The sequence below is a fragment of the Corvus brachyrhynchos genome, unplaced genomic scaffold (assembly GCF_000691975.1).
Source record: "Corvus brachyrhynchos isolate BGI_N302 unplaced genomic scaffold, ASM69197v1 scaffold136, whole genome shotgun sequence".
Taxonomy (NCBI): Eukaryota; Metazoa; Chordata; class Aves; order Passeriformes; family Corvidae; genus Corvus; species Corvus brachyrhynchos.
Genome location: NW_008239080.1, coordinates 5,766,197 through 5,779,875, shown reverse-complemented (window position 1 = coordinate 5,779,875; position 13,679 = coordinate 5,766,197). Strand labels below are relative to the sequence as shown.

The 13,679-nt window shown below is 40.2% G+C and overlaps 1 protein-coding gene across 9 annotated transcripts in view; it reads right to left on the bottom strand.

Moving 5' to 3' along the window:
- DST (dystonin) overlaps nt 1-11,644 on the bottom strand; it is a 207,282-nt gene extending 195,638 nt beyond the window's left edge. For 6 of the 9 annotated variants that reach the window (XM_017739218.1, XM_017739225.1, XM_017739219.1 and 3 more), the window contains exons 1-2: nt 11,549-11,641; nt 8,967-9,028 (exon numbers count right to left, since the gene is read on the bottom strand). In XM_017739218.1, coding sequence (XP_017594707.1) covers nt 8,967-9,028; nt 11,549-11,615 — 129 coding nt within the window. In that variant the 5' untranslated portion in view covers nt 11,616-11,641. Of the gene's footprint in view, nt 1-8,966; nt 9,029-11,548 lie in introns of all 9 variants that reach the window. The other 3 variants (XM_017739221.1, XM_017739222.1, XM_017739217.1) reach the window with 2 other exon arrangements.
- Between the last annotated feature and the right edge of the window lie 2,035 nt (nt 11,645-13,679).

Sequence of the window (13,679 nt, the reverse complement as noted above, 5' to 3'; positions counted from 1 at the left end):
ATCAGAAGTTACGCGGCCAGTGCCCACAAGCCTGTCTATGAGAAGGCAGAACTACAAGCTGCCTCCTTGTCTCCTAAGCACCGTGCTGCCCACAGGCAGGATGAAAAGCTCATGCGTAGTTCCAGGAGCTCCCTGGGCGTAAGCCAACACAGCCCAGGGAAAGCAATGAACCCTGTAAGATTTGTGGCAGAGCAAGGATGATGCTGGTTGCTGACATGACAAAAGGCTGGAGCCAGAGAGATGTACAGCCAGTGTCAGAGAAACAGGTATACCTCACCCTACAAGGTAAAGGCACAGAGCTTGAAAGCTCACGTGAAGATGAGATACAGTGAGGGCAGCAGGCACTGGGATGCTCCCTCTCAGTGGAAGTTCCTTGCTCATGGGTGCTGCCTCCCAGACCCAGATGATGCTGCTGCAGCACCTGACAGCAGCTATGGCAGCAGCAGCAGCCGATAGCACTGGCTCTTCCCAGTGCCAGTTCCAGCTGCAGTTGCAACAGTTATTAACGGCAATACCCCCAGCAAGCTGTATCTGTCATCTTTTCATCCAAACTTTGTGACAGTAATCTGCTAACGAGACATGTAAAAAAGTACAGACATACCATTTACACCACTTCCCTTTTGTCCACCTGCTTTCAAAGACCAGATGTTCCACAGTCTCTCCAGGGAGAGAAATTACCCTGCAAGGTCCATAACTCCTCATTCTTTTCTTCTCCTTGGGGAAGAGGTATTATACTTACTGTAATTGCAGACTTCTAGAAGTTTCCCCTCTCCTCTGAATTCTTAAATAGAATGATAAAATGTTACAAATCACTTCAATTAGTTACTAACTGTGGAGTAAATAAAGCTGTGTGACAAGAAAACATAACTTATCTAAATATTCTTCAATCTGTTCTTTCCTTATCTGAATTTCACCCTCATCTTATTAAAATGTATTTCATCAAGTCAGCATTTTGTAGAATGAAGACACCAGCATAATTCTGACGTTTCTACACTTATCAAAACTATTCATCTTTTTTTATTCCTTGGTAATGTATCTATACTCTTTTTTCTTCATAAACTAACGTAATTACAGAGCCCTTCTCCCGTGATCTTCCATGTAACATTAATTCATTCTGGACCCTATACTTCTCTGATTTTACCCCACCTTGCTTTATTAACTTTATAAAAGCCTTTAGTCCTGCTTCCCTCATTTCCCCTTCTTGTACAGCTCCTTTGTATCTCACACACCTTGAAAGCAGCAGTATTTTCTATATGGTGTCTCCTATCTGTTCTGCCTGTCTGTAGCCTGCCTTTGTGTCTCTAACACAAACACCTTCAATAACTGCCAGATCTCCTGCATTTCTGCCTCTCCTGTATTACTTCCCCAGGAGACCCTACCTACCGCTTTCCCTCATTCATTATCCTCCTTTTACTTCTTACTTCTCTCTTTGCTTCAAAAAGTAAGCCTGGGATTTGCAACCACTTGCTTGCAAATTGCCTTCCCTTTCTGGATTTTGAAGCAGTCCCTCCCAGCCAGTCCAGACCTGTCTAACCAGGCAGCTTTGATAGCAACTTTCTGAATCTGGCAGGCTGAAGTTCCCTCTGGATGGCATTTCACTCACAAAACTTGTCCACACCAGAGGCAGCCAACCCCAACTCCTGCAGCAGGCAGGGAACAAAACAGTAAGAGTGGATTGCACACCATCCTGGGGATGAGCTGAGCTGTGCCACAGAAATGCCTTTCTTATGTAGGCTATGGAAGGTTCCTTTGTAGGTGTTCAAATGCAGAACTCCACATTGTTCCTCCTGTTAATTACGAGGATAAATGATTTTCCCCATCGCTACACAGTCCTGTCTTTCCAATGCTAAGTTAGTGACCAAAAATCCATCATCGACTTCCTTGATCCAGCTCAATGCCTCCAATCAACAGCAGCCACATTCCCTTTTTTTTTTTCTGTTTTATCTTTGGCCAGAGACGTGCCACAGTGTTTCAGTACACCCAGCTCTCATCACCCTTTGCGTTTCCAACTTGCCTTCACCATTCCTGTCCTGTACTACATGCTGTCAAATGTAACTGACCAGGGAGGAATTGTTTAAAGTATGCAAATACAATGCTAATAACATTAAACTCAGCTTAAAACTAACCCTCACCAAAGGCAATACACTCCAAACATGCCTGAAGCAGGCAATATACTAAGGTTGGCAGATAAAATATTATTCCAATTAAATTCAAGATATTCTAAGTAGAGGAGGGTTGTGAACACTATGTGATTATCTTTAAATGTCCCTGTTCAAAGCACCATAAATGCCTTTAACAGAGAACATGTTTCCTTATAGGAAAAAACATGTTTATTCTGATGCCTTCTTAGGTCCTCACACAGTCACACATCTACACTATCTCAGGGCAAGCCTTGCTTTCCAGAGTATATGAAATATTGCTGTAGAACAAAATACTTAGGTAATGTTTATGATTAAATGTTTGAAGTTGCTCACTGTCTGGAGCCCACATACTGGGGCAAAAACTGCTCCCACTGGAGCCAATGGCACAGTTACATTAGCCCAAAGGGAGCCAGATCAAGCCCTAGTATTTCTAAACTGATACATAAATTATTATTAGAAACAGATACATCAAAAGTATATAGATAAAAATAAGTCCATGCATAATTTAACAATTAATTAAAAAGTCAACACTTAATTGCAAATGCTAGAATTTTATCTCTTGCAATCCCCAAGGAATAAATAATATAAAACAAAATCTATGCTGAGAGTTAATTGCAAACAATGGACTGAACAAAAAGAGAATGAATTAATACATTAATATATTAAGTCTATAATAGGAAGCATATTGATTCTAGTGGTTCTAATTGATCATGCAGTCATCGCATGGCAGACTTAGTTCTCCTTATACTCATTCTTTCATAAAAGAGCACCTATATAAACCAATTTCTTAAAAAACTCAACACACATAAAAGCATGTACTCAACTGGTTCAGTAGGGTGGCATGCCATAAAAATATCAATGTGCTCAAGCTATCCTATATTTCATGCATATTTAATTTACTGGTTTCAATTATTCTCTTTCCTACTCCCAATTAGTCACAAAGTCTGAATGCATTAGAGAGGATCAAATAAACTTGAAATCTGTGGCATAGTTTTTATTGACTTGAATTTTTTTTTTTATTTTTTATTTATTTGCTTACTGGCAGAGAGACTTTCATGATGCATTTCATGAAGCCTTTAAAACTTTGTACAATTTCCTCCTCTTTTGCAGCTTTAACATCTGGCATTTGTCACTACTTTTCCTCACTGTTTCCTGGTTACTTTATTCCCTCATCTAAACTTTGATTAAACACCAAAAAAGCCCCCAGTTTGCTTGCTGAGCTGCTTTGCAAACAGCTATAGATTATGCTAAGCAGTGTGGTTTACCTCCAAGTAGAAGATTTTTGAAAAAATTTGTACACAGCTCAGCATGAATAAACTACAATTGTGCATATTTCCAGGGAAAATAATAAAATTTCTATATATCATTAACTGATGATGTTCTTCAAGAGTTACTTTATTTTTTAGAAGGAGCATGTCTCAAAGAAAAAACACTTCGAGACCTTTTAGAATTGTCCTGAACATTCAACTGCAGAAACTTTTAGGAGAAAAACTTAAATACACTTCTGTCCACCTGGAAACAGTAGGTGTAGTTAAACAACTGAACTCCAAAATAGAGGAGGAAATACTAATACTTTAGCTGCACCCAATGCCTAAAGCAAGCTGGAAACCACATGGAAGTGGGATTTTACAAAAGTTGCACCCAACACAGTTTGCAGCAGCTGTCAGAACAAACTGTGGGAGGAATGCATACAAAGCTTATTTAGATGCACCAGCACAGCAAGGTATCAGTCTTATTTTATTTAACACCGGGACGGGGGGGGGAGGGGAAGCAGCTTTTTCTGAGTATGTTTCAAAATCAAAAGGTATTAAATTGAGAATTTTTTAAAAAGCTACTACCATTAGATTAACACCAGGTGCCTCATCCTTTAAATACTGATGTAGAGCTACAAAGTACTCATTTCTAAAAGCAGAGGTGGGGAATTTTAAATGACATCTTAACTGCATGGCTTAAAAGAAGATACTGAGAGTAGTGCTATCTAAAATGATAGCCACTAGTGTCAGTTAAGTGCCAGCTTTCAGCAAGGAATGACTGTGCTCCATCAGGAACGGTCGATCCTGCTGCCATTACAGGCATACCTGAACATTTCACGAAGCAATCGACCTAAGAGGCCATTTGCAAACTGTGTGCTGCCTGAAGGACACACAGCAATCAATAACTTCAGGTTGCTATTCTGAATTATTCATTCCGTCTTTGCACAACAAAGCTGTTCTCTCTCTCGCTAATGCACTATGACTGTAACACAGTTCATGATTTTGAAACTGGGCTTTAAAACAATAGTTTTCAAAAGCATTTTATCCTGCTACTTACAAAAGCCTTCTTGCTAAGAACACCTTTAAAAGTGACTTTTGGAGCAACTAATGACTAGTGAAGGGATGCTGCCCATTGCTCTCATCAGCAGCATGTTTCTCCCAAGGCATGGTCAGCCAAGGGTCCCAAAACCCAACCCACATTGTGGGTGGCACCAGGTGGCAGGGCTCCCTGTCAGTGCCATGGACAGGACAGCTCTCCAGGGAGCTGCCCAGGCACCCAAAGGCCCATAGTGTTGCTAGAAGGTCAGTTAAGAGGCTCTCTACAACCTTTTCTTCCATGAAAAGGAAGAAACATTTTCCCTTGAAGGGAATATACCTGGGTGTTTGCTATATCACTAGCCAGTCTCTGCTTGCCTTGCCTTTAATCCTATTTTCTGTACATCATAATTTCTAATAAAGAAACAAAGTATTTCAAAATAGCCCATTTAATCTCTCATGCCTAAGACCTGGCACTACAAAAGAATCTGGTTTTTTTAATTTGAAAAAGAAAATCAACCCCAAAGAGGAATTTATCTGCTTTTACTCCATTTTCATCAACAGTGTCTTTTATTTTCTGACTTTTATCTCATTCTCCACCTGTATTTTACACTTGCCTCACTATTTTCTTAAGTTTTGGGGTTTTGAATTCAAAGGATGTCAGGAAGAATTTCTGGGCTTTCATGGAAGCTGGATTTCTCCTTGGGTGCTTTAGGACCATGTGAACACTACAGTAGAATAAAACTTGCAGCCACACATTTACCTGTTCTTGTCACATCAAGGGTTACTTACTGCTCTAGCAAGATTTAACACCCTATTTTTACAGCAGCAGCATGAAACACTTGCTGGAAGCAGAGGCTGGTTTATAGAAGAGAGATCTCTACCCCACCACCACAGTGGCATGTGAGTTCTCCCTGGAAGCCCATGCCACAGCAGCAGGTGAGTCTAAAGTCCAATATCTCACCTCTCCAGTCTGTATGTCAACAAGACATAAAACATAACATTTAAACTGGAGCCACACCACCAGACAGCAAACAGTAGCCTTAGCAAGTCTAAAGCTCCAATTAGTTCTCAGAAAATCTGTTATCAATTCAAAAGAAAAATTTCAGCATTTAAAAAATGTAGTGACAGTCCACTTGACCCTGAACTGTGGAATTCAAATACTACTTAAACAGCAGAATTTTGCAAATAACACATTATGTAGCTGTATAAAACTAGGTGTCTCAAGAACATGAGCAGGAAATATTTCTGCAGTGACTACGTTTCTATTTTAGCAAAGTACACAACATGCTTTACTAGTCAACTAAACTGACAAGGGGCTAACACTGAATTTTAAATATTATGCACTTACATGCTTTGAATGCAATGCAACTAGAGATGGGCAACAGAAGGATAAATATTTATCAGTCATCTTCTTGTTTGTGATTACTCAGTAAATCCCATAAATATTGAACTTAATTAGAAGTGACAGTAGGCTTCCATGCCATTCCCCAACAAAAGATGATAACTCGTAAAAGCGTCATTGCTGCTGACCTAGAATAAAACCTCTTGAATATACTGGTAGAAAGGTGTGAAAGTTCAGGACTTTCTCCAGGACTGCAGGAGAACAGGAGATTAACTAGAATGAGTAAGGAAAGTACTAAACAAGAAAGGAAAATGTGAAAACAGATGAGAAAAGAAAAAGATAAAAAAAGCAAAAAATAATCAGGGGACAAAGAAAAGAAACAGGAGAAAGAAAACAACACAAATAGGATGGAAAAAAAGATGAAATTAAAATGTGATCCATCCCCATGCCCATAGTGGGCTCATATCCACACACGTGGTCTGGTCTTTCCCAAGATCTCTCATAATTTTCATTATCATCTTTTCTACTTCTTGTTGAACCCTACACATGACAGCTAAAGCACACTGACTTCCTTTTACAGTCAGTGGAGCAAAAGTATTTCTAGGATACAATTCATCTTCCCCTTAGGTAGATATCTTAGTGGGGGGACATTTAGAAGGGCCTGTTCCCTCAGCTACCTACTAGAGAAGGCTGGGTAACCGGGTCAAATAAACCTATTGCAATGCCTGAAATGAGACAATTCCCATCCTGGTTTGTCTGAAACAAGTTATTGGCAGTGAATGGGCAAATATGAGTTGCACATAATTTGTATTAAATACAAGGTAGATGAAACTGAGGGCTCAGGTTCAAGTTAGTGCATTGACTAGGAGAGGTCCTGCTGTCTCCGCTAGAAATGCACTCATTTATTGTGATATTTTTTCTACATTCCCTCCACAACATAGTGTTTTTGTAAATATGCCCTTATGTCTTAAGATAGAGAACATTTGAAAGACTGACTTCAATTTCCATACAAGTCACCGTTCTAGAAACAATGGTCTAAGAACAGAAATCTGACAACTGTATCACTACCTGCTTTCAAACTACTTCCAGAAGATAAAGTTGCATTGCTACATAAATTCCAAGCTAATGGAAGAGCTATAGTCAAACTATATTTGTGTGAGTTAGCAACCCTCAAACTGAATTCTAAAGTGAGCAATCTGAGATGAAAATCAAGGCCAGCAATACACACAGTCAACACACCCCATCTGTCTCATCTATCTGTATCTCTACCTCTGCAATCACCCAACCCAGAACTATTTGAAAATGAAGGCCTAAGGCCATTGACCTTGGCAAGCAAGGCAACAGGTTTTAGCATGAACTCTTTGCCCTCATTTCCTTATGGGTTTAGAGTCTAAATCTTTTTTAAGCTACTCCAGCATGGCAATGACGACTGCGCATGTTTTAGAAATGTGTAAAATGATGTTGTATAGAAATATAATTTTCTGTACACTGCTCTTCTGTAAAACAGGGCACTATTTTTAACTTGTATTAAATATTGCTCTCCAAAAAGCTTCAGATAGGCTTTTCTGCATCCCACAGAAAACTAAAGCTGCATTTTTAAAAGGCTTCTTTAATACACAAAAAGATGAATAGCCCCTATAAACATGACAACAATTGCCCTCAATTAGATGAAGAAATGCCTGATGGTTAATTTGGATATTGCATTTTACTGCCAGAGTACTGGCAACCTTCCTGGATGGATTTTTTTTCCTTCAAATCTAATTTGTCTGAAGCATCCTATAATGGATACCTTTCCTATAAACATGAGGTAAAACTCAGAAAAGGAAGGTTGCAGACCTGCCTTTTGCCTTTTCTCCTTAGCAAGTAAAAGACTTCTGCAGGGACATGGGGCCACTTGGATGTTTCAGGAATACTAGGAGGAGGCTTCTGCATAGAAGGGGTCCTTGGAGTAGCTGTTTCTAGATACAGCATGTTTCCCTTGGGTCTAACAAATTCACAAAAGAAAACCTATCGGTATGAGCAGTTCTGTGACTCCAGACTCACCCTGCCCACAGAAAGGTTGTATGCTGTGCAGAGGCTGATGGCAGGACCACTCCTTCTGGCTCAGTCATAGTGAGAAGGACCAAAAGATCCCTCTGCAAGAGAAGTCTCTTGCTAAAGACAAAATTGACCCCCACTTCAATTCTGAGCCTGGTTTCCAAGAGCTCCATACATTTCTAAATTTTAAAAGATGTGAAAAAAAAAGGTAATTTTAAACATCCACATCCCTGTAGAAATTCTCTTCTGTTTCAACGTCCAATATTTCTCAAATACCTGCAAGAGCAGGCAACAGACAGAGAGAAATAATAAAGCTGTTCCCTAAAAAACTCTGGTTTTCTCTAAACATGAATACAAGGAGATCTTCCCAACAGTATTTGAACATGGCACTCATTAATTAAATCTCAACTCTGACAGTTTGCAGATACATTTTTATTTAATATGACTCTTGCATGAATTCAAACTCAGAGTGGGGGGGATATCAAAGCAAGTTATGTCAAGTAACCACACAATCTGTTTCTCCAGAGAAATGTCTACGCTAGACAGCTGGCACTGAAACAGCAGATTAAATTTAGAACTGAAGGGCCATGCAGTGAAGGTGAACTCTCAGCTTTTAGTTCTCTGTCGACTGAAATCTGTACATGTCGTTAAAATAACATGCTTTGTCCCTGAAGCAAAGTTCACTGCTTTTCTAAAGAAAGCCACTGAAAAGTGACTTTTGCCCTTAGGAAGCCTCTATTTCTTATCCATGAGCAGCATATTGATGCCACAGGATGATCTAGAGATCTCTCTCTCAAAGTCATTCCCCTGTCCTCAGCATGGTACTTCAAATATTTTTCTTTTTCATTTGCCTTAGCTGTGGTGCTACAGCCATGACACACTAATTCCAGAAATGAGCCAAGCCCTATAGAAAGAAATCAAGTCTCTTAAACCTTGACTCATTTTAATTTCAAATTCAAGTACTCAATTAGATCACCTTGGGCAGCATTTCAACTCCCCCATGACTCCTCAAAGACAAAGCACATGCATAAACTTCACAATTTAAGATCTTCTTTATATGTAACACAGCTGCATCCTGAAATGAAACATGTAGTAAAAGACACAATCACTGCTGTAGCTACCAGTCATCCAGACATGACAGAAATAACAACTGACCTTCATGAGATGCTGATTTATCCATTTTGTGAATGTCTTCTTTTGTACTTTGTCACGCTCATCTAGAGGTAAAAAGGAAAGAGAAATGTTTTAACAGCTCTACAAATGATGCAGGAGATTTTTTTATTAATACCTTTATAAAATTAATTTTCTAATAAATTTTTTTAATGGTATAGCCTGCAAAAGCTCAAAAATATCTAATCAAAATAATAGCACAGCATTTTGTTCTTTTCAGTACATCACAACATGATATGAAACAGTTTCTTGAAGCTCCAGGTAAGTTCCTTCAGGGCAACAGCCCCTCACGTATGACAGTAGCCTACTAATAAAAATCTAACTGCCTAGGAGAAGTCAACTGGCACTCAAAATGTACTGCAAAGGTCATGGCAAAGTTTTAAGAGCTATAAATGCTATTCATAGTCTATATAATCAAATTATTACTAATGTATTAGCAGTAGCAAATCTGTTAAAATATGAAAGCTACCTTTTTCATTCATTATGTTTTCATCTGGAATAGCACCCTTGTTCAAACACACAGGACTAGTTACAGCTTCAGTCAGGGAAAGGACTCTCTTTTAACCCTCTATGAAATAAACAGAGATGTCCACTAACCCAGATATGGGACCCAGCCACTGCCAGCAGTTTGCTCCCTGGCGTGGCAGTTTGCATCAATGACTGCCCACAAAACACTGTGAAGAAATAATAAAAGCAATAGACTCAGGGTAAGAAAGCATCCCACTTATGGGCAGGGAGCATGTATTCTACTGAGCCACACTGCAGAAAACCTAACCAGCACTCCAGCACAAGAATTATCTCCAGCTACCTGTGCAGGGCCACAGCCAGTACAACTGCTACAGAGCCCGGTCACCAGCCTGGAGCTCCCAGAGCGGGAGTCACAATGCTCTAGGACTGGGACCACCTGTGCAAGCCTAAAATAGCAAGAGCCCTTCAGCCTGTACAACACAATTGCAGCTGTTTCATTGACTCAGGCTATTTGCAGTGTGGCTGAGAATGAGCAATGATCTCAGGTAGCAAAACAAGATCCCTATATACCTACTGCCATCACTAAAAGACTGAACCAGATCCTGTATTTTACATTAAAAAATACTGTTGTCTGGTTGGTCAAATACAACAATTAATCAATTAAAATAAATTCACAAAAGGTCTTTCAAGGACTTTGAAGTCTCTGGTGTGATACTTGGGTCTTTCAAAACATCATGACATTATACAAGAGTCCATCCCAGGCCAAACTGAGCACCATATGCAGTTCTTAACAGTAGTGAGAAATAAGTGTTGGGAAACAAAAGCAAAAACAAAACAAGTGAAAGCCTGTGAAGCCTTTGCATAGTCCTCTTATGTGACTCAGACTTTCTACATGCTCATTCATATCTTTGCATTTAATAGTCATATATACATTTTTTCTGTTATTTTTTCCAGTCCTTTCTAACACACCTATAAACTTTCATAGCCACAGCTCGCTGTGGCAGTATGTGCAGTGTACTTGTATGTTCAGCTCTGTATAGTTGCTGTCTCCTAAATGCTTTTTCCACACTACTCAAGATATTCTAAGCTTCTGGCACATGCTTTTTTTCCCACTTCACAGCTCTACAGTCTCTTATTCTACTTGAAGACCCAAATAAAGAGGAGAAAGAGAAACTAAAGAACAAAGCTGTACTATTGGGAAAAATAAAACTGTCAGAATAAGAAAATCTTTTGCAACATATAAATTTCTCCGTAGCCTTCATCTAGCAAGACACCACTTCTGACATAAGTTATTTATCCTAATAAGGCGAAAGCTCTGATTTAGTAAATGTAGAGAACAGAAAAATCTCAGAAATAAAAGAATTCCACTTTCACTTTTAACTGTTCAATTATGGGCAGCTGTTTTAAAAAGAACACAAAGTTTCTCAACTGCAGAATTTTAGAATATGTACAATGTGTCTTTTTTCCTATGGTAACCTCATCTAGTTTTGACCAAGTACACAGAAGTTTACATTTTAGGAAATGTTACTTTGATGACAGTTAAAAAACAAAAAAGTTGAAAAATTCACTGTCTTGTCTCTTGTTAGAATACAAAGTCACTATTCATTTCAACTCTATATTCAACTAAAATGCAACATACATAGAAGAATTGATGCTTACTATCTGTGTTCCTTTATAAACATATATATATATCACACTACACAAGCACTCAGAGAAAAATTCTATAACTGCAGACCCAAATGCATAAGAGGAAAGCTGACACCTGACATATTGTGAAAAACACCAGGATTAAAGGGGGGAAAAAAGTCACCAAAACACCACAACTGTGATTTTAAATCAAAGAAACCAAATGCTCCCAGAAAAGCAAATGCACACTAGGAGAAAAAACACAGTGCCACAGTGTTCAGCGTGCTCGAGCTCAGAGCAGAACACACTAAATGAAACACCCCAGATGAAGCAGAAAACAGGCAAATGACCACATAAACACCAGCTAAGGAAGGAAACCCATAGAAAGCCCCTTGAGAGAAGCTTCCCCCCAGAGAGCTCTGCCCTGTCCCACAGGCAGCCATGCCAGCCCAGTTCCGGGCTGTGTTACTGACCCATGCAGCACATGATTCCCACCAGCTCTGCACTCTCCTCCTTTTCATCTTCAGCACACTGTCTCATTCTGCCCTTCAAAACTTCAGAGCTCCTTTTTTTTACAGGGAAAGGAGAGCCAAGGAGTGACCAGGGCTTCTCCTGGCTGACAGAGAGTAGCAACACCCCTTTTTTAAAAAAAACAGGAACAAACAGCCCATGTGCTGTCCGAGCAAGCAAAACTGCGAGCCCTTTGGCCTTACCTCACAATGAGAAATAAATTGGGATCTGTGTTTGAGGGGGTTTTTTGAATGTTAGGTGCACTAATACCCATTTGAGTACAAATGTGGAGCTTTCCAAACCAGGAAGTCTGGTTTTTTCCACTACCAGGAGTGAGCAGCATGGAAAGAAGAGTCACCCTGAACCCAGCGGCCAGAATTCTTATTAAACCAAGGTAATTTAAGAATGCAGGTGAAGCAGGAGTTGCAGCAAGAAAGCCCATATTCCTAGATAATCTCATCTGTAGATCATCACAAGAAACGCTCTGTGGCTAATTAATCAACTTGAGCTTGTCCGCTTTTACCTGCGGACATTATTCTGACATATCAGACAAACTCAAAGTCTCTTATGCTTTATGTGCCTGGAAAGTACCTCAGTAAAATGTCCCCAAGTCTTAATAGACTACTTTATGAACCTACACTTTAACACAAAGCCATCTAAAGATGTTTCAGGTTAGAATATTTGGACTTAAAAACAGTTGCTGCAACTAAGGTCTCCTTCTGTGCATTTTTGTCATTCCTCAATTCTAAGTACAAATTCAGGACCCAGATCCTTCTAACACCAATGCTCCCTTCCACAAACCCCTAAAAAAAATTACATGGCTCAAAGTGTCTGGAATTCAGGACAGTTTCTCTGGAAGTCAATTTCACTTAGAGGATTACACCAAAGGCAACACATGGCATTGATGCCTTTTCCGTGCTCACCTGGGGAGAATCACAGACCTGTTTAGGTTGGAGAAGACCTTTAACATCATGGAGTGACAACAGTTAACAAACAACTGCCAAGTCCACCACTAAACCACACCCCTAAGTGCCACATGTACATGTCTTTTAAATACCTCCAGGGATAATGATTCATTTACTTTCCTGGGCAGCCTGGTCCAATGTTTGACAACCTATCTGTGAAGAAATTCCACCAAATGTCCAACCTGAACCTCCCCTGGTACAACTTGAGGCCATTTCTTCTTGTCCTGTCACTTGTTGCTTGGGAGAAGGGACCAACTCTACCTTGCTACAACCTCCTTTCAGGCAGTTGTAGAGAGCAATAAGATCCCCTCTGAGCTTCCTTTTCTCCGGGCTACACAACCCCAGCTCCCTCAGCTGCTCCTTACAGGATTTGTGCTCCAGATCCTTCCCCACCTCCATTGCCCTTCCCTGGACTCACTCCAGCCCCTCAATGGCTTTCTTGTAGTGAGGGGCCCAGAACTCAACACCGCACTTGAGTGCTGAGTACAAAGGGACAATCACAGCCCTGGTCCTGCTGGCCACACTATTGCTGATATAAGCCAAGATGCCACTGGCCTTCCTGGCCACCTGGGCACACACTGGCTCATATTCAGTCATGGTGGATCAGCACCCCCAGGTCCTTTTCCATCAGGCAGCTTTTCAGACACGCTGCCCCCAGCCTGTAGCTCTGCCTGGGGTTGTTGGGACTCACACGCAGAAGCCACTGAGTGCTCCTCTCTACCTGAAGACAAACCTGAAATCTTCTCTGAGCAACCACACGAGACACCACCAGTTTGAATGAGCAGAACAATGCACTCATCTCCACAGTGACGTAAGGAAATGCAAAATGAGTGCAGGAATACAAACTCCTTATTCTCCAAATGAGCTACCAATTTCTATGCTGCTTTCTTCATTCTAATGGTGACAATATCAAAGTCTGGAGTTTCTACACCCAGTGACAAACCTAGAAAAGGGTATCTCCTTTTCTTAGGCAGCTTTTGGCCTTGCTAAGTTATGTTTGCTTCTCTGCTGATATTTGTTTGCACATATGAATGTCCAGATAGTCAACAGGTTTTTCTACATTTGCCCAGGTATTTACAAAAGCCCTGATAGGTGGTTTTCCTATATTTATATAAGAAAACTCATGTAA